Source organism: Aulonocara stuartgranti (genome assembly GCF_965226115.1).
Source record: "Aulonocara stuartgranti genome assembly, chromosome: 20".
NCBI lineage: Eukaryota > Metazoa > Chordata > Actinopteri > Cichliformes > Cichlidae > Aulonocara > Aulonocara stuartgranti.
Window position 1 is genome coordinate 569,136 of NC_138956.1, and position 20,985 is coordinate 590,120.

Here is a 20,985-nt window from a genome sequence, read left to right on the forward strand (position 1 = left end):
TCTGTCACGTTCAATCTCTTTATTTGAACAGAATGGGGCAGTACAGTATTGACGTTCACTGATCGGCACACAGTTTTGTATTGTAAGGTTTAGATACAGCACATAATATAGCTAACAAGTAACTGATCTGGAGTCTGCCTACTCAGAAGTGATGCAAAACAGTATATGATGTGGCCTTACAGAAGTCATTTACAGTAAGATCGTGCCTCATGTGGCAGCTGCTCTGTCCACTTGGCGCCGGCCACTACACAAACAGTTTGTTGCAGTTAACAGAGCGATTTTCGAAGACTCCCAACAAAAACTTGTGTATTAAAATAGATATTTGCATACGTGGATGGGAAGATGGAGATCTTTACCATAGGAAAGAGATTTTGGCAAATAAATCTTGGTTAATGTGAGTATATAAGTTTTCCTCTATACAAAGGAAAAGCTGTACAGCAATGAGGGTGTTGCCAAAGTAAGAACAGAATGTATTGCAGATGCAGCGTCATAGAAGTTGCTCTAATTTCAGTCGTCATAGCTTGCATGGGTGGAGAGACCATACATCAGTGGATCACAACAGAAAACAACATTCCCTTGGCTGTAACACATACTGACAACCACATAGGTGCAGGAACAGAGCTATGCTAAGGATTGTGCCATTTTTAAATGTTTGCAACAGGAATAAATATGCTTCAGTTTTGTTTGCAGTGTGTAACTAAGCCCCATGTCCCTTCAAAAAGACTGCCAGCTTGGTATTGGACAGTCACGGCAGATAATGGCTACTCAATATTTTGATTTTACTCATGTACTCGAGTTCTAATTCATCGCACCACAATGACACAAAATCTCTTAAAAACAAACCCTGATAGGTGATGGTGTGCTTGATTTCTCTCATGAGCTGCTTTGTGCATCTGGGTTCCTTCTGTGTGTGCTGAGAACTGTAATAGTTCTACATCAGTTTTACTAAGAATAAGAATATATACACACAACTTCTCATACTAGCTTCTAAGAAGGTCTGTGATCCTTAGATGGCTGAGGAAATTTACTTAATGCTGCAGTCCTGAGCACAGCCCTGTCCAAACATACAACCATTTTCTCTAAACCATGATTATTTCCATAATTGAACATTCCTGCAAACAGACAGACATCTGTGCCTAACAGTCCAGACACCTTTAGTTATATTTTTTTTGTGTTTTCTTTTTTTCCTTGCCCCATATCGATATAGTTTTGCTTTGGTTAGTCCTTGCGCAGGTACAGGTGGGTTGTGGGCCAGCAGGAGCATGCATCTCCCTGGTCAGTCCCCGGCCTTGCTTTAAGCATTCTGCATCTCCTTGCCAATCTTGTAACTTAGAATCTTATTCCAATCAATCTTTGTGCGTGTGACAGGCAGCTGACGACGCAGAGCCTTAAAGGTCGTATCAGACATGGTCTGGTAGTTCTCACTGATAGCAGTCTGAGGGAGCAAAAGCAGAAGGGAAACAAACATCAGTTGTGTTTACATTATTGTATTTTGCACAACTCTGTTGCTTGTGAAGCTCACCTCACTGATAGCAGTCTGAGGGAGCAAAAGCAGAAGGGAAACAAACATCAGTTGTGTTTACATTATTGTATTTTGCACAACTCTGTTGCTTGTGAAGCTCACACACAAGAATTTCACTCACATGTGCTGTACCAATTAGGGCTGCCACAAACGATTGTTTTGATAGTCGACTAGTCACCGATTATTTTTGCGATTAGTCGACTAATCAGATCATCATCCATTGGACGTACAGCGTACAGCTTATTGCACCAGCAGCATCTGGTCTTACATAACTATCATTAGCTTACAGCTTGAAGTGTTTGTGCTAACTAAAAATAAAGACAAGATGGTAGTTTATTAATTTTTAATGAAATTTGCAGATTGTTTCGGTGAAGTTTAATAAACTCCTTGCTTTCTAAAATATAACAGGACACCGGAGTATATTCTCCAGCGTCTCACACTTCTGACAATCAGCTGTCTGCTTGACAGTTTTAGCTGTGCAAAAACTATAACTTTAATCTCAGCCAAACCGATTTACTCAGGAACAAATAAAATACTAAAGAAAGCCAAACAATAACATTTTTAAGTTATCTAAGTGACTTATATATATATGTTTAACCTGACTAGCGAAAGACGGCGGTGGGTTTGAAAACGATTTGCCGGGAGTCCGGTGTTCTCACGGCTCTAGTTAGCCTTGCCCCCGCCTAGCTAACGAGCTAGTGGGTAACAGACGTCTCCGAAAACGTCGGAGCGCTTTTGAAAATATGTGGTGTCTTGATAAACTGAGCAGATATTTGAGGTTTACACAGCTACATTCAAGCCTGAAAATATGTTAAACATTTATTTTGTGCCCCAGAAAGAATAATAAGAGTAAAGTTAAAACTAACTAGCTGCCGCCATTGTTGACAACTGCGCTGGGCTGCGCTATGAATTCTGGGACACAGCTTCTTCTTCTTCGGGGTTTAACGGCAGCTGGCATCCTTGTACATGCAGTGCTGCCATCTTCTGTTTCAGTCCGTTATTACACTCTTAAATCCTACTACCGGTACTCATTCCTGCGTCCTTTGTGATCTTACAAAGCTTCAAACGATGCGTCGACTATTAAATTAGTCGTCGACGATTTTAATAGTCGACATAATCGTGACTAGTCGACTAATCGTGGCAGCCCTAGTACCAATGTACCTGCACATGTGATGTGACAATAAAAGTGATATGATTTGATTTGATGTTTTTCCTTTTTTAAAAATTCAAAATGTTACAGGTAACACTTATTTTTAAGGCAGTACATAAACCATGTAGTCAGCAAAAGCTAGCTCACCTGGTAGTCATTTTCTGCATTCTCAATAATGTCAACAAATTCCTTAGCTGTCTGGATCTCATTCTGTCAAAAAAAAAAGTGAGAGACATCTTTTGTCTTCACACAAAGCTGTCACAGTCAGACGACTACAGCGCACATTGTTGACACACACAGACTAATATTTGTACTTACAGTCACTGGTATGGAGTCTTCTACCTCCTTGTGGCTAACCAGTTGCACATTCCCATCTTCATAATAGTGCACCTGCAATTTTAAAAAAAGTTCATTATCAAACCAATATTTTGCAACAATATTTCTCCTTATTTATGACAATGTGTACACTGACCTGGATTTTCAATACTCCTACCACCTGAGCAGTGGACTGACCAATGGTAAGCTTCCACTCTGACCTGCAGCGACCATTCCTTTGTCAGGGAAAATAAAAGAAGACTTGTGTTACAAACAGGATCATCAGGAAGCGAAAAGCACTGAATAAGTACCTAATATTCCCCCTTTACCCAGAAGACTATATTTCTAAGCATTTCTGTGACAGAGCCACATTATGAAAAATAAAATATTCTATTATATTTAGATATATTCACATATGCATTTTTTATCTGCTGTTTTCAGGATGTACACTATACCAAAAGTTTTTGGGTTGAAACTGATGTCCTTCAATGCAGGCTATGATCGTTTGCTGACCATCAACTGTTTTCCCATATACCTGCAACACATAGATGTTATGGGTAAACAGCAGGCAATGTTGTCTATAATGACCATATTGTTTTAAATGCACCTTACCGTACAGACTCCAGTAGGGTAGTGCTCTTTGACATAGGCACTAAGGGCAGTATCACAGGCATCTCTCCAACTTCTCAGGGCTGTCTCTCCTTCGTATGGCTGCACGTCGCTCACTTCTTTTCTTAGGTGGTCGAAACGGAACGATAAACAGTTGCGAGGATCGAGGAAATGTCCCTGACCCAAGTCACCATGCTCTGTGATCAGGACCTTAAATGAAGGAATAAGAAAGAGTGAATAACGCTGTTGCACGTATTTGCTCACCTAAAATGAAAACGACTGCACTTGAACCAAGATTTTCTTAGTTGCCTGGTTTTATATTTAGGGCTCATCAGAAAATTGTTTTAGGGCTGGAAATAAATGCACATCACACAGAAGTACTCAGATCTTTCTCATGATCAACTGATGAATCAAAACGTGATCAACTAACGCTTCAGGGGAGCCCAAAAAATGATCGATTGAAATGAATGATTTCAAAAGTCCCAACATACCGGCTCATCATATCCCTCTAACTTGGCAGGTGTAAATTGATCCATGTTGTACTGGGCAAAGGAGCTGGAGGAAGAAAATCGGCAGAAAAACAAAGTATATATTAATAATATGGCATCAAATGTATTTCAAAAAAGTGCCTTAAAGATATAAGGAATGACAAACATCTCTGAAATGAAAAATTTCCCATATGGAAACTTTTGTAACCCATTTCCTGAATATGCGTAACTAAGCAGCACTTACTGTGAAGCCCCCTCCCTAAGAAGATTGTCATTGCTGAGGAGAAGCCGCACATCTACAAAGAGTAAAATAAACCAACGTTTGGATAGATATCTCAAGAGACAGAAAGTTATTCTTATTGTTCGAAGCAAAGTATAATACATAAGTCAGTAATATTATCAAAGACATCTTTCTACATCTGCTTCTTACCATTGAAGACTTCATTGAACTCTCCAGGGGGGGCATGTGTCACAAAGTTGGCGGCTATGCGGACCTGCAGACAAAAATTTAATGCCACCAATTAATTCAGCCATCAAAGTAATGAGGGCTTTTTCTGACTCAGACTGGGCCTTTGCAAGGTCCGTATACATGGTAATTCACATTACAGCATGTGATGTGGAATAGGCAATAAGCTTGTTGTATTTTTTAAGCAAAACAAAACATGATTTTCTCTCATTTATTGCCATTTTATAGACAAAAATATCTTATGTTTGAGTAAATGAAAACCTATTTTACACAGTTTAAAAAATATATAATAACATTTTATTTCATGGGAAAGGTAGGAGGGGATTTCTGCTGAGGTCTACTGGTTCACTGCAATCCCACATTTTCCTGTCATTACCCACTGGATCTTTAATCTCTCACCTCCCTGGTACAAAGTCTGTAATATCGGAACGACTGCCAAACCCAGACTTGTCAATGTCTGATTAGCCTGGCGTCTGTAACCCCCATGTTGTACTCATTCTGGCATTTATTAGACACGTTTGAAGGCAAATATTCTGTACAGTGACTTGGTTTCAATCTGTGGGGTAATTCCTAACATTCTTGTAGCTTTTGCCATTTTGGCTCAAGTAAGTAACCACATTTTAACAAATTTAACATTCCAATTAACAACCGGTTTTGTTACTGATTTTGAATTAGGTTGCTAGCTTTTCTTGTGAAAAAGTCAGTGTAACTTTAAAGCTCCCATGTCTTTTGCAACAGTCGAGACTTTAACCTAGCAGAGAGCAAGTTTTACTAAATAAAGGATAGACTGTCATTTGAAGTGGACACTGAATTTAAACACTGCTTGTCAGTTCCTCGTAAGCAAAATGTCATCCCGCCCTTTGTTTTCCTACCTGAATGGCAACAGATTGATGTTATCAGAAGAATGTTGTCGCCACTTTGTCTTCCTGTTCAGATGCCTTACCCTACAGCAGTTACCCTTTCCCAAAGAACGACAATGCTGAAATGCATGCCTCTAACTGGCGTTGCGAATAGTGACACCGTCAGGCTTCATCTTAACTCTAGGCACCTGAATCCTGATCTTAAGTCATGTGATGCAAACATAAGTATTTGAGCTGCAACTGAATCTGTTTGACCCAGAAATCGAAGGCAAAGTAATGGTAGCTGCTAATGTTAGCGAACGCTATAGGAGGAACACACAGCCCTCTCTGTGATTATCACTGGCATGGACATTGTCACACTAGTTGGAAACTAGTCGTGATACTTTTATTTTAATTAAATTTTTATTCTAAACATTTTTTCAGCACCAAAATGGTTAAACCCTCAATGAATGGATGTTTGCTTCTGTAGCTGCTAGCCAACTAACTAGCGTTGGCTAGTTAGCTCACGGTAGCTTAAAACAGAAGTTTATAATTTCTACATCAGAACAAAAACTACCATTCTCTTTCCAAATTTCACATAAATATATAACAGGTGAGCCCATTTATAAATGAGAAAAATGTTGCTGAGCAAAGAATTAAAGAGTCTCCAAACCTTCTCTTCATCTGACAGCGGCTCCTCAAAATCAGCCATCTTGGCTCTTTGTGACCCCACCTACCACAGCTGACTGACAAGACCAGAGCAGTAGCTGTCATGCACACAGGGATTAAATAAAAATACTACTCATAAAGTTATGTAATCACCTATTTTCCCCATATACGTTTCTCTCTTATCATATACAATTAGATAGTTAAGATATTTAATTTAACACTATGTAAAGTAGTGTAAAAGTAGTTTTAACAGTGCAAGTGGGCATCTAAAAAGTTCCTTACTTGCTGTGTGCTGCTTCCTGTTAAGTATCACAATAGCAATTGTTTTACAAAATAAAAGTATATGCTTAACACCTCTGTTTAGTGAACAGCGTTCTAAGTTGTCGGCAACACATTTTAGAGTGCTTTTATTCGTTTAAAATTAATATGTATTCATTAACTTAATAACGATGCTTTGATTCATTCAGAAACTGTTTATCAAGTATTTTATTTGATAAGGGGCAGCAGGAAGCGGTAACGGGTACTTTATGGCTCGCTTTGTAGTGGCGTTTTCATTCTTTGTGCCGCTAACTGGTTGATATTTACAGACTAGCGACACACACCGTTGCTATTATGGAGTCGCAGGTATGATTTAAGTGGAACTGACGGCTGACGTTAATTATGTGTGGATTTTGTGTTCAAAAATCTGTTACTAAATAGGTGCAAATGTGTTGCGGGCGGTAATTACGCTGTCACGATTTTTTTGTAATAACTGACTAACGTTAGCCAGCTTCCGAGTCAAGCTAGCAGTCGGACAGTGATTCAGTTGTTTTCTTCTGCAGGAAGTTCCTGGTCATGTGGATACTGTTAAATCGGACAAATGCTACTCGAAGCAAACAAACTGTTTTAATTGGTTTCTTTGTCGAAGGCATGGGTGTTGCTTTATTTTGACATATGTTTAACATCTGGTTTCCTTTTTTTTAGCGGTAAATAGTGAGTGATAGCCTACAAACTTTACCCTGATGGTTAGCCTCGTAGCAACAAGATGAACAGGGCATTGTTAGCTGTTGGACAGCTTCTGTCACTGAGACGTAATGTGAGTTTTTCTGCTGTGTGCTGTCAGGTGGTAACCAGTGCGAAGGAAATTGCCAAGCTCTATAAAGAGCTCAGCCTCTATCCATCTTTGACCAGAGCAGATGTGGGACCCGTAATCACTTCTCAGTATGGAGGCAAATACAGCAACATTTACACAGGTACACCTAATGTGCTGCACGTAACACGGTCAGATTTGCATGTAATGATGCACGTTAATTATATTTTTATGTGGTTATTTTCTTCTGCAGAATGGAACCAGCGGGATCTGGAGAGGAATGAGACTGTTAAGTTTTGCAGGCAGTACATTGTATTTCACGATGACAAGTCAGTGGTCTACTCTGGAGCCTCGGGAAACTGCACTGAGATCAAAGGAGAGTATGTATCACTTTCATATTTGATCTATTGTTTGGCTACAAATACTGTCATACTTTCTGAGCAGATACAACAATATATTCTCATTTGTGTCTCCTGTCAGGGTGCTAAGTAAGGATTCTCCTTCTGGTGAAATGAAGGCAGTTGTCAGAGAATGCACGGTTCAAGGGAAAGATAAACAGTTTCTGGAGGTGTGTGTCTGGCTCAGTGTCAGCACTGAGTTTCACACCTGCTCTTTATTTGTCTTTGTTCCACTTTAGCATTTTATTTCTCCTACTGTGTTAGTCTCTTATTTTCCATGGCAACACCATGGGAAACTGTGTGTTAGCTTACATTAGAAAAAATTGGACTTTAACTTGAATGTTCTTCTACTTACCTGCTTGTGGCCTTTCAGATCTGGAGTAAAAACATTAAGGTGAAGAGCATAGATCTGACAGCCTTGAAGAAGCATGGCAAAGTTTATGAAGATGGTAAGTCATCTTGTTGTAAAATCTTTGGTGCTTGTTGTTTTTCCTAAATATCTTAAATTTAAACTTTTGTGTGTGGGTTATTTTTCATCCTTAGACCAGTTTGGCTGCTTGGTTTGGTCTCACTCTGAGACCCACCTCTTATATGTGGCAGAAAGAAAAAGACCAACAGCAGAATCTTTCTTCCAGGTCTGTTTGTATTAAAACAAATTAAAAAGCATGAAATATATGTTGGATTCTGGAAAAATAAAAAAAATGAACTAATGACTTTGACATATTTGCACTCACACCAAAGAGATGAAAGTACTCTCAAAAGTCGTTGAATGTCATTGAAAGAAAGCTTACTTTTCAGTCATAAACAATATTGTAAACTTATTAAAAGATATGTCTTTTTCCTTGCTATTCAAAAGCAAAATCCCATAACAATACTGATTGTTATGCAGTTGCAGTGGAGTGTGTTTACTGTCTCCTCTCTAGAGAGTTAATTCACTGTATAATTGAATGTGAAACAACAGAAATGACTAGTAGTTAATAAGTATTAACCATTCTATGTTCCATATTCTCCTTATAGACTGAGTCTCCAGAGTTGTCTTCTATTGGAGATGAGGACGAGACCTTGAGAACTGAGAAAAAGGAGGCTGTAAAAGTGAATGGAGCTAATATTCCCGAAACTGAAAATATTTTCACAGTTCAAAGGTTTAATTCTGGTCTTAAGTTCTTTTCCTCGTTAGTTTAAATTTTCCCATCTTCTTCCTGCAGGGGGAGCAGTTTGTCTTCCATGAGGACTGGGGAGAGACTTTGGTTAGTAAGAGCTGTCCTGTGCTTTGTGTTTTGGACATCGAGGGAAGCAATGTTTCTGTGTTGGAAGGAGTGCCTGAAGATATCTCACCAGGGCAGGTTAGTGCAATAGTTTTTTTTCTTTTTTCCATTTGGTGTATGCTTTTCTTTAATGTTTACACTCTTCAAGTATCCTCATAATATTTTGTTCTTTCTCTCTTTTACTCTTGGTATCACACTTTTTCTGTATTTGCAGGCATTTTGGGCTCCAGGTGACACAGGTGTGGTTTTTGTAGGCTGGTGGCATGAGCCTTTCAGACTTGGCCTCAAGTACTGCCCCAACAGGAGGTGATGACAGTTTACAACGATCAAGTCAGACTGCACAGCTGATCAGTCATAAATACCCTCATAAGCTAATACTGTAAGTCGTTTATGTTTCATTTTTCTCTGTCAGGTCATCTTTGTTCTACGTGGATCTTACTGGTGGGAAATGTGGTGAGTGGATTTATGTTATTTCTATCATTCAGACCTATTTTATGAACACAAGTTAAGTTGAAGTTATCATATCCAGTTAAGTAGAAATGCAGTTCCACTTATGTTTAATCTATTGTGTTATGGACCCAGCTGTAAAAGGTTGTTCATGTACATATGTATGTGTTTGTTGTGCCCATCAGAGCAGCTTTCATCAGGCACCAGCGCAGTGTGCTCTCCCAGGCTTAGCCCGGACCAGTGTCGAATTGTCTACCTAGAGTGTTCTGTCTATGGACCACACATGCAGTGCAACAGGCTGTGTATGGTAAAACTGAATCTGGCCTTTTTTCAACCAAATGTGCTAACTTTCCCTTCTTATGAAATTAGCTTTCCTTAAATTTCTGTTCATTGGCTTAGCTCTTGCTTTTCTCTTTTAATACTAGTATGACTGGTATACTAAGAAGACCTCGGTGGTGGTGGATGTCGTGAAGCGACCTGGAGAGGGTAGGGAATACATAGTGGTCACCATTTTTTTTCTGTATATAAAACTGCATATATTTATATTAAAAAATGATTAATGTTTGGCTGTGCAGATGGCTTTACCGGTATCTACAGTTGTCAGTTGTCCCCTCAGTGCTGGTCAGCTGATAGTCAGCGTGTTATTATTTCTTGCCCTCAGCGCAGCCTCAAGGTAAAGTTACTGTCTGGGAAATTTCTTGATATTGTGAGGGGAAAAAATACACATTAAGGGTTAATATCACCTTTTTCATATATATTTCAGTTATTTAACAGTTTGCAAATAATGAGAATTTTTCGTTTGTATGCAAAAAAAATGTTATTGTCATATGTTTTTGCTCTTTTTAGGATCTCTTGATGGTGGATATAAGCACAGGGAGCATCACCTCTCTGACTGCAAGTGAGTCACGAGATATACTTAGGGTTTTTAAGGTCTGAGGTTGGTAACTGGTGTCTGCTGAACATAGAGAGAGATCTGATGGTGGTGAACTGCTCTTCTCCCAACAGCCCTCCAAATCTGGTAGGATCAGCATTTTATAACACACACACACATCTATCTATCTATATATATATATATATATATATATATATATATATATATATATATATATATATATATATATATATATATATATATATATATATATATATATATATATATATATATATATATATATATATATATATATATATATATATATATATATATATATATATATATATATATATATATATATATATATATATATATATATATATATATATATATATATATATATATATATATATATATATATATATATATATATATATATATATATATATATATATATATATATATATATATATATATATATATATATATATATATATATATATATATATATATATATATATATATATATATATATATATATATATATATATATATATATATATATATATATATATATATATATATATATATATATATATATATATATATATATATATATATATATATATATATATATATATATATATATATATATATATATATATATATATATATATATATATATATATATATATATATATATATATATATATATATATATATATATATATATATATATATATATATATATATATATATATATATATATATATATATATATATATATATATATATATATATATATATATATATATATATATATATATATATATATATATATATATATATATATATATATATATATATATATATATATATATATATATATATATATATATATATATATATATATATATATATATATATATATATATATATATATATATATATATATATATATATATATATATATATATATATATATATATATATATATATATATATATATATATATATATATATATATATATATATATATATATATATATATATATATATATATATATATATATATATATATATATATATATATATATATATATATATATATATATATATATATATATATATATATATCTATCTATCTATCTATCTATCTATCTATCTATCTATCTATCTATCTATCTATCTATATATATATATATATATATATATATATATATATATATATATATATGCAATTTTTGTGACACAGCTGGGGCTGCGTCACTTACATCAGTGCCATTTCTTTTGTACAGATGGTGGGTTTCCTCCCAAGCAGGGAGTCCGAGGAGGATGTTGTCTGGGTTACTCTGGAAGACTCTCCGACGTTGCCAGAAATCGATTGGAAGATTTTGACCTTCACCCCTCCTCCAGACCAAGACAACAGTCAATATCGTAAGATGGTTAATAGCATCTAATCTGAAGTCATTGGAGATCGTTTTAAATGTAGTATTTGTCCCTTTTTTTTTTTTAATCTAATGAGCCAAACTCTTAAAGTTCAGTCGTTTTTTTTGGTAATCAGTATGCCAGCAGTGCAATTAGTTTCAATGTTGCTATGCTGGATAAAACTAGCTTGGGAATGCTTACTTTAAGTTGGTAAATATTTCTTGAATATTTATAATATTTGGGTTTACACCTCTAAAAACTGTTTTGTCTTTTTTATGTCAGAAAGGCTCACAAACTTCTCTTAAATCTTGCTATTCTAGCGGGCCTTGATTTTGATGCTCTGCTGATCAAACCAAAGGAGGTTAAGGATGGAGTGAAGCTGCCTCTTATCGTCATTCCTCATGGTTTGTTTCTTTAATTTTGATTTTTAAACCATTATTTGTTTTCAGTAGAGACAAAAATGGGAGTATTTATCAGTTGTTGTGCAATGTTTACTTAGAGAAATATACCAGAAAAGCAGAATCAATATTGTAAATGCTCTGTATTAATAACATACATGAAATACAGCTACATTTGAAAGTAATAACCCTGTGATACTAATCCATTTTGGATTTACTTTTAGGATTGAATCTGTTTTGGGATTTGTTTCCTTTCAGTCGAGAGCTATTGCTGATAAGATTGTGGTTGCTATGACGATAGTGCGCTATTCTGATACCCAAGAATAGTCTTTTATGACACAGCTTGTAGTCCATGCAGTAGTAATACTGTAAATACTGTAACTCTACATGCATATTACTTTCATGCCTCACTTGAACTATGGTTTCAAACACTCAGGCAATAGTTTTTAACACAAACTCAATATTTATCTCACTAGGTGGCCCTCACTCAGTGATAGTGGCTGAGTGGGGTCTTTCCGTTGCTGTGCTGTGCAAAATGGGCTTTGCTGTATTACTGGGTAAGTTCTTATAAGAATGTGAAGTAACTAGACCTGCTAAGAGAACAGTCGTCCCTAAATTACTTTAATTTAGACTATGAAAACATGAATGATTCTCTTTCTCTTTAATATTTGGACTGGGGCTTGGAACAGCAAATTCAGGGTTTTTCCTGGCTCAAAATGGGCACTTGTGGGGTGACTACACATGTAGCCATAATTGGTCACCATGTATATAAGGCAAAACATATGCATTAATGTACTTAACACAAGTCTAAGCAGTTGCCTCTTATTTTAGAGAATTTGATAAACCAAAAGTGATTTCATATGTTTATATTAAACTTAGTTCTGGTGATATATTTATAGATGGAAGGCCTCTTTGGTTGGCAATATAGTTTTTTCTATATTAGAAAAGTCTGTAATCTGGATTTTGTGTCCAGTCATTTCTGTAGTACTTCCACTTGCTACAAACAAAAATATCCAGCACTAATGGTTTTATTATTGCAAGATTAAAAAAATAACCATGTCACTTTACCATGTTACATTATTTACATATCACAGTTATTGTCAGTACATGGATATCCCAATACCCCTAGTGTGCTTTATACTTTCAGTGAACTATCGTGGCTCCATTGGATACGGCCAGGACAATATCCTCTCACTGCTGGGCAATGTTGGCAGCCAGGATGTCAAAGATGTTCAAGTAAGTGTCCATAACTCTCACAATATTTTTCATGTCATGGTTTTGAATATCTGTACATGCATCCAGTTGTTTGCTGCATGGTGATAGCTTTGTTTACATGACTGAGTTAATTGGTTTCGATATTTAGTGTTTGCGATACATTCTGTTTAAAGCTCATAACACCAGTTCAGTTTTCCCTCCTTTTGCCTTCTTCTCTCCTCCTACTTTTATTTTTGCTTGGTCCATGTGTCTTTGAAATGTTTTACATTTGTTCTCTGCTTTTGTCGCCACCAGTTTGCAGTTGAAAGTGTGCTGAAAAGTAACGACCTCGACGTGCAGAAAGTGGCAGTTTGTGGAGGCTCTCACGGGGGTTTCCTGGCCTGTCATCTGATCGGACAGTACCCAGAATTCTACAAGGCTTGTGTGGCTCGCAACCCTGTTATCAACTTGGCCTCCATGATTGGCAGCACAGACATACCAGACTGGTAGGTCTTGTCATGCATATTCTCACACTTTTGCCCACATTTGTTTATGCATATTTTTAGGGAACTCATACGCAACCGCATAACTGTGGCATTTTAGCAGCGACACTCCTTCTATTCAGTTACCACAGCTGGAAGTAAGAATGGGCAATAAAGCCAAAGACATTGAAAAATTACTGGGGACTGATCCTGTAATTGTAAATCCAATTAAATAAAAGTGCACTTATAGCAAATCTAATATCCTTTAACATATTGCAAACATGGAGCAAGAAAAAAAAGGGGGATCAGTATGTTTTCAAAGATCTCTCATATTAGTGTCACATGAAAATGCCAACAGCTTACATTACACTACTCTAACACAACAGAGGAAGTACTTTTGAACTTCCAGATCGGACATTTTTCACATCATGCCAAGATTAAAAATGACCATTAACAAAATATCGTTACAATTTATAGCTTGTAATGATATCAGCTCGGAGGGAAGTGTTCAAAATGTACACAAATACAAGAGGAACAGAAAATGGCGCAGTCAAGCAGTCAATTTGTGTTCCTTTTTTTTCTGCAGGTGCATGGTTGAGGCTGGCTATAACTACAGTACAGACTGTCTGCCTGACCCTGCTGTTTGGGAGCAGATGCTGAATAAGTCCCCTATTAGGCATGTTGCACAGGTATAACCTTGAAAATCTCTTGGGTTTGTGGATATGTCTTTGTAAGTGTTGTTGGACAATGAAGCATGAAAGGTGTTTTCTGATCTAGGTAAAGACGCCGGTACTGCTGACCATAGGAGAAGATGACAAGCGTGTACCTAACAAGCAAGGAGTCGAATATTACAAAGCACTCAAAGCAAAGCAGGTTCCAGTTCGGTAAGCGGCGTCCTGAGTAACGTGTTTTATTGCTTATGCCTGATATAGACGGGATAACTGGAGTCTTATTTTTGTCTGTTGTTCATTCAGTAATGCTCTGGTTTGTGTTGCTTAGGTTACTGTGGTACCCAGGGAACAACCACTCTCTTTCCAAGGTGGATGCTGAATCAGATGGCTTTATGAATATCGCTCTGTGGATAATTCAACACCTGAGTCTGTGATGATACATTTCAGATAAAAACACCGTATAGTGATTACGTTGCTGTTGCTGCCATGAAAGGATAGAATGACACTTTGTGTAAGGGATGTTACGTTCCTGTTTCAAGGACAGTGTGAAGTTCAAACTTAAGCCAAAGCATTAAAAGTGCTCTCCCACCAGAAGGCACTTTGTCTAAACTCTGCTTTACTTGTAATCTTTCTGTGGGTGTGGTGGTTTCCACTGGATGTCCAGTAAGTTTTAACAAAACACTTTTGATTGACAAACATTTTATTGATTGTTATTACTTTATGTAATCTTTACAATCCGTAAAGTCAAGGGCTTTACATCGTGTTGCTTTTGTTAAAGTCAAATCACTTTAGGCAACTTATTTCATATTCAGTCTTTTTAAATCGTGCCGTTTTGATTTCATTCACCTAATAAAGTAATTGTGAACTCACTGTGGTGTTTGAATTTTTACATGTTACTGATTGAGAGCATTCCTGAAACTAGTACTGAAATCGAATGTCATTTCTTTTTTTTAACAGAAGTTCTAGCTACTTGAGGAAGTCTTTCAATTTTTTTCCCCACCAATAGGAAACCCCCTATGAAGTGATAAAATGTGGCTATTGAATTGAGAAGTGATTCTCATGGGACAAATATTCTTTTGTGAAGTTTTTTTTTTTGGGGGGGGGGTTATCTCCCTTGTCAGTTTAAGAGGTCACATGGTTTGCATCAGACTGCTTTATACCTGACCACCTGCTTTCACTTCTGCATAATGAAAACTGCTTCTTGTGTGAGCACAGTCATCCTCTTATAACCTGTGCTCTTACGAGCACGATGCATACTTCACGCGCTGTGGTAAGTGACTTTTCATTATATTCTGTTTGAAAGTCATATTTCATTTTAGGAAGTCTGAACTCGCAGTGTAAACATTTACGTACATGTAAACCACCTGATAAGGCTCTATTAGATTTACGGTACTGTGTGTAAGTCTTGAGCCACCTCTTATTTTTTAAAAGCGCGCTTGTACGAGTCAATCTTTTTTCTCTCACTCTGAACTCTCTTAGACAAGCTTTCTTGTCATTTCAGTGATTTTTAGCCCAGTTCTTGTGTGATCTGGCATACCTCAGCCTTTTCTCCCTGCTTTCCTAACTAAAGAATGGCTACTTGACACCCCCATATTTCTAAAGGGTATGACTTTCAGACACTGTACCACTTCTTCTTTTGTCCAGTTCCTTTAAATGTTTTAAGGACACACAGGGATAGGTCAGTTTTTTTACTTAATGGCTCTCAGAGAATCACCTCGTTGATGCAAAAATACTATTTTATACGCGTTTTCTTTGCCATGAAATTGGTTCTTTGTTAAGTTGTCAGTTATGAATCTGTTATTTCATTGTCCTTGGAAGCAAAATGTAAAGAAATGAGGGGTTGTCCAAGACTTTTGCACTGTACTGTAGGATGCAGGTGGTGTTAATATTTTATTATGTATATTATATGGTATCCTCAAACTTGTTGTAAGCAACTGAATTTAATTTTGTTGACTTTTTTTCAGGCTCTGGTAAAAAATATCCTCATCCTAAGCCAGCTTTTTCCACTGGTGAAGACCATAAATACAAAATTTTTACCATGTGACACCAATCTGAATGAAACTAAAGTTGACTGCAGTGACAGACCACTCAAGCACGTCCCCTTCATTAAGGCTACATCTGTAGCTTACATAGATTTAAGCCGGACTAAGATAAACCGAGTATGGCCGCATGCTTTCACAGGTGTCCCAAATCTGCATACTCTAAAGTTATCGGGCAACTGTCAGCCGGGCAGTCCGAGAGCTCTGGAAGACAGGTCTTGCAGAGTGAAAATCTCCAGGTATGCTTTCAAGCCCCTACTAACACTGAAACATCTGGATTTGTCAGGAAACAGTCTTGCCTACATACCATGGTTACCAGCGAGCCTGGAAGTTCTTCATCTAGAGAACAACCAGATCTTCAACATTATCTACCCTCTAAACACTCCACATCTCGAAAAGCTCTTCCTCAGCAAGAACTGCTTTTATGCAAACCCGTGCAACCAGTCCTTTTACATCAGTGAAAAGGTTTTCCAAGAGCTCCCCAAACTGAAAAACCTCACATTAGGGTATAATAATTTGACAGCTATCCCTAAAGGACTGCCACTCTCACTGGAGAGTCTGGATTTAAGAGAGAATACAATCACAGAAGTCTTAGAAAAAGCATTTTTCAAAATGACTGCCCTGGAGGACTTAAATTTGGAGTGGAATTGCCAACGTTGTGACCATGCTGCAAGGCCCTGCTTTCCATGCCCACATAATCAGTCTCTAAAGCTACATTCAAACTCCTTTTATTCTGAAAACAGCTCCATTACCATCCTAAGTTTGAGGGGAAACTCTCTGAAAACATTTCCAAAGGACCTTTTCAGACCATTGAAGAAACTGAAAATATTGGACCTCTCTGACAACCTCCTGGCACATGCTATGCAAAATGGGACCTTCTTTAAAGAGCTAACAGGGGTCAAGTGGCTGAGCCTTATCTATAACTATGAACCACTGAAGACTTTTCCAGAACTTAATCTTTCCCCATATTTTAACAACATGTCTGATCTGCAATATCTTCTTCTGAGTGGCAACTTTTTCCTAAAATTTTCTGGTGAAAGCGTTGAAGTCCTCTCCAAGTTAAAAAGTCTAAGAGTTATAGAGCTGAGAATGAATTTCATTAACACTTTTAATATGACATTTGTCAAACAGTTACCCTCTCTAACTTCTGTTGACCTCTCCCAGAACATGCTTAATTTCCTTGAGTGCAGCTCAATTTCACGACCTGGGACTGTGGATGTAAACCTGTATGCAGGCTCTCTTCATAATCAACCTCTCACTCTAATGGATAGAGACGTCACATCTAGAAACAGTGTATGGGAAACAGACCCATTAAATGCTTTGGAAATGTTAGAAGACAGTGTGACAAATATCCCAACACTATTGGGCTTCCAGCACCGAGCAGATGTTCTGGACAAAAGATTTCCAGTAATTACATCACTGTGGGACTTGAGAAATTTTCATTGCAAAAATAAGCTGACATTTGACCTGTCTCAGAATGATATCGTGTACCTTAACAAACATGTGGTTTCAGGCATGGAGAATGCCGTTTGTTTAGACCTTTCCTTCAATTACATGAACCAGGCACTGAGAGGTGGGGTGTTTGAAGGTATGACACATTTAGAGTTTCTTAATTTGTCTTACAATAGGCTTGATCTTTATTATAACGATGCTTTCAGGGAACTTAATTCATCTCTGAAGATATTAGATATCAGTAACAATGACTTTCATTTCAATATGAGGGGCATGGGCCATCGTTTTGAGTTCCTTGAAAATTTGAATCAATTGGAAGCTCTAAGTCTGGCAAACAATGCTATTGGGATGCGAATCAACCAAAGGCTGATCTGCAATTCTTTGAAGTACTTTGACTTCTCTGGAAATCACCTGAACATCATGTGGGACTCTGACAACAACAAGTACACTAATTTCTTCCAGAACCTGACAAATCTAACCTACCTGGACATCTCCAACAACCATTTAAAATCGCTCTCATCTGAAGTGCTGAGTAACCTCCCAAGTAGCCTTAGGGCTCTCATCGTCAGCAGCAATTCTCTAAACTATTTCCCATGGCTAAACATCTCTGCACTTACCAGTTTACATTACCTGAACCTGAATCACAACTTCCTTTACAAACTGCCAAATTATGCAGTAATATTTGGAGTCAATTTTACCTTCCTGGACCTCAGTCACAATCGGCTCAGTTATATTCCTGAAGATTTCTTTAATAACGCAAAGTCCCTAAAACATTTGTATCTCAGTCACAATCAGATCAAAGAGTTGAACCGGGAGCATCTTCCTGTCCTCTTTAAAAATGGCACTCGCCTTGAGAATCTCACCCTGCATGCCAACCCCTTCAAATGTGACTGCAATACCTCCTGGCTTGCTGACTTCTTGAGTACTACACCGGTACACATTCCTTATCTGACCACAGATGTACGGTGTGAATTCCCAGAGTCTCAGCAGGGTGAGAGCATACTGTCCATGGACCAGCGTTCTTGCCAGGACATATATGGTAGTGTAGCCTTTGTTGCCTGTTCATTTATGACTCTGGTGTTTACTGTTCTTCCTTTACTGAAGCACCTCTACGGCTGGGATATGTGGTATTGCCTGCAAGTGCTCTGGGCTGGACACAAAGGCTACTCCCAGATAGCTGGGACCGATTCGCATTATCAATATGATGCCTTTGTGGTGTTTGACACCAGTAACCAGGCTGTGAGGGACTGGGTTTACAACGAGTTAACTGTCAATCTGGAGAACTCTGGTCACAGGAGGTTTTGTCTATGCTTAGAAGAAAGGGACTGGATTCCTGGGCTGTCATGTATAGAGAATCTTCATAATGCAGTATACAGGAGTGTGAAAACCATTTTTGTGCTGTCCAGAGGTGTTAACGGAAATGTGAATGGTGTGATCCGCCAGGCCTTCTTCATGGTTCAACAGAGGCTTCTGGATGAGAAGGTAAAGTCGTAAAATCAGCCTGTATATTTTCACAAATTTTGTGGCTGTAACTTAACCCACAATCCTAAAATTATCCCTAATTCTGTCTCGAAAAGGTGGACGTAGCTGTGCTGGTTCTGATGGATAAGATTTTTCCCAAACTGAAGTACCTTCAGCTGAGAAAACGATTGTGCAGAAAGTCTGTGTTGTCATGGCCGCATCACCCATGTGCTCAACCCCTTTTCTGGAATCAAATGAGAATGGCGTTGTCATCAGATAACCTCAAATTTTATGACAACAACATGAGTGAAAGTTTTATATAACCTACTTTTACATGCTAGCAGAGACAATCATGATTTCAAAGATCTTCCTCCTTCATATTGCTAAATATTAACAAACTTGACCTTCCATTAACATGCTGTCACATACATTTGGTTGGTGTTATAATTTTATTAACTCTTCCATATATATGTTATACATATTGTTCTTATTCCTCTGTTGGTTTCTCTGGGACGTCATTTGTTGTTATTGTTATTATGATCATTTGGATGTATTAGCTTATATTTTCTTGATTTGTTTTATTTTCCTTTGCCGAATCCAGTGGTTTACAACACCTGTATTTGTATTTGCAGAAAATAATATCAGCTTTCCTTTCCGTTATATTTTGTCAGAGGGAAGAACTTTTGATTGCGTTTATTTAGCATCTTAACCTGTAATTTACCCATTTTATTATATGTACTTTGCTCCACACGCTTAAAGTCATTCATTACTTCCCATGGCATATCTGCTATAGGCTTGCGTGAATGCACACACTTTGGTGTACTGCTTATCAAATATAATATTTGTCTTCAGAGCACATTCACGTTTGGGTTGCAACATTAACTAAAGCAACGATATAAGAGAGCTTGACTTGATTTCCCTTGAGTGGCTTGATTTCATAAATACCAGCAACACTGAGCACTCCGCCGTCTACAGAATTTTACTTCTCTTCCGTTAAGTTAAGGGAGGAAATGAAACCAGCACTTGTTGCAGGTTACAGATCACTAAGGACTTCATTATCACCTACTTAAATGATCTATTTTTTCTGTTTGTTTAATGAGAAAACAAAATCATGTCATGTTTTCATCGTCTCTGTACTCTAGCTTGGCGGGATCTCTTTTCTGAGACCGAACCAGGACCAAATACAGTTATAGTTACTCACTGTAATTTCTGGTTTATGGTCTGTTGAATGCAAAATAGGATCGTGCCGAACAGCTGCACTTCCCCGATACACTTCAGAGAGCTCCTAACTGCACTGTCACAAGTCACCACATTTGTATTCCAGAATAGCCCGGTTTTACCCAATCACATGGTGTGATCTTAAATTATGTCTCTACATCTACTTCAAGCAAACCCACTTTTGTCTGTGTGGGCTCTTTTGTTTAAAAAACCCAACAATATTAAGTTCCAGCTGCTGTGTAGTAAAGGGAATTTCAGAGCTTTGGCTTTGCGTAATACCTTCCAAGTACCATTCCCAATTCATGATTCATAGGTATATGAAAAACAGGAAACCACCCAATCATGGCTCTTCGCGCTGCCCCACCACGGCTCTTCGTCGCGCACGCGCCAGCTGGGAGAGCGCGCCCACGCGGACCCGATGGCAGTACAGGTCATGAGCTGAGCTGCTGAGATCATGGAGCCTGCGCCGAGGTCGGACAGGGTACTGATGGGACTTTACAGTGATGGAGAGGTACCTGTACGGTAAGCTCG

At 37.4% G+C, this 20,985-nt stretch overlaps 4 protein-coding genes across 22 annotated transcripts in view; 3 read left to right on the forward strand and 1 right to left on the reverse strand.

Annotated features, from left to right (window-relative positions):
* Positions 1 to 4: 4 nt before the first annotated feature.
* Positions 5 to 6,160, reverse strand: capza1b (capping actin protein of muscle Z-line subunit alpha 1b). Its single transcript, XM_082518405.1, has 10 exons — positions 6,063 to 6,160; positions 4,515 to 4,578; positions 4,329 to 4,380; positions 4,088 to 4,151; positions 3,600 to 3,806; positions 3,443 to 3,522; positions 3,145 to 3,223; positions 2,991 to 3,062; positions 2,820 to 2,882; positions 5 to 1,435 (listed from the first exon to the last, which is right to left on the reverse strand). The coding sequence occupies exons 1-10, from the start codon at positions 6,099 to 6,101 to the stop codon at positions 1,295 to 1,297; spliced, it is 861 nt and encodes a 286-aa protein (XP_082374531.1). The 5' UTR covers positions 6,102 to 6,160; the 3' UTR covers positions 5 to 1,294.
* Positions 6,161 to 6,576: 416 nt separating this feature from the next.
* Positions 6,577 to 15,153, forward strand: LOC309696886 (acylamino-acid-releasing enzyme-like). Its single transcript, XM_082518385.1, is given in 23 exon segments — positions 6,577 to 6,682; positions 7,161 to 7,290; positions 7,381 to 7,507; positions 7,608 to 7,695; positions 7,899 to 7,974; positions 8,069 to 8,160; positions 8,543 to 8,617; positions 8,731 to 8,868; positions 9,005 to 9,096; positions 9,203 to 9,243; positions 9,423 to 9,544; positions 9,663 to 9,723; positions 9,813 to 9,910; positions 10,084 to 10,167; positions 10,169 to 10,255; positions 11,410 to 11,548; positions 11,860 to 11,943; positions 12,414 to 12,494; positions 13,085 to 13,173; positions 13,447 to 13,637; positions 14,200 to 14,302; positions 14,391 to 14,497; positions 14,613 to 15,153. Coding segments are annotated over 23 exon segments (2,223 nt in total). The 5' UTR covers positions 6,577 to 6,670; the 3' UTR covers positions 14,719 to 15,153.
* Positions 15,154 to 15,472: 319 nt separating this feature from the next.
* tlr9 (toll-like receptor 9) lies at positions 15,473 to 20,442 on the forward strand. The gene is made up of 3 exons (XM_082518384.1): positions 15,473 to 15,554; positions 16,249 to 19,257; positions 19,353 to 20,442. The coding sequence occupies exons 1-3, from the start codon at positions 15,534 to 15,536 to the stop codon at positions 19,557 to 19,559; spliced, it is 3,237 nt and encodes a 1,078-aa protein (XP_082374510.1). The 5' UTR covers positions 15,473 to 15,533; the 3' UTR covers positions 19,560 to 20,442.
* A 91-nt stretch (positions 20,443 to 20,533) lies between these two features.
* LOC309696882 (ERC protein 2) overlaps positions 20,534 to 20,985 on the forward strand; it is a 162,488-nt gene continuing 162,036 nt past the window's right edge. For all 19 annotated transcript variants that reach the window (XR_014273688.1, XR_014273689.1, XR_014273690.1 and 16 more), the window contains exon 1: positions 20,534 to 20,976. The gene's annotated coding sequence lies outside the window, so the exon portion shown is untranslated. The remainder of the gene's footprint in view (positions 20,977 to 20,985) is intronic.

What these genes read in the sequence shown, in the direction of transcription:
- capza1b (XM_082518405.1), bottom strand. Translation starts at nt 6,101, where the DNA reads ATGGCTGATTTTGAGGAGCCGCTGTCAGATGAAGAGAAG. An exon ending in CTTAGGGAGGGGGCTTCACA is followed by an intron (nt 4,152 to 4,328) that starts GTAAGTGCTGCT and finishes TTCTTCCTCCAG; the next exon opens with CTCCTTTGCCCAGTACAACA. An exon ending in TAGAGGGATATGATGAGCCG is followed by an intron (nt 3,807 to 4,087) that starts GTATGTTGGGAC and finishes CCTTCATTTAAG; the next exon opens with GTCCTGATCACAGAGCATGG.
- tlr9 (XM_082518384.1), top strand. Translation starts at nt 15,534, where the DNA reads ATGCATACTTCACGCGCTGTG. An exon ending in TGCATACTTCACGCGCTGTG is followed by an intron (nt 15,555 to 16,248) that starts GTAAGTGACTTT and finishes ACTTTTTTTCAG; the next exon opens with GCTCTGGTAAAAAATATCCT. An exon ending in AGAGGCTTCTGGATGAGAAG is followed by an intron (nt 19,258 to 19,352) that starts GTAAAGTCGTAA and finishes TGTCTCGAAAAG; the next exon opens with GTGGACGTAGCTGTGCTGGT.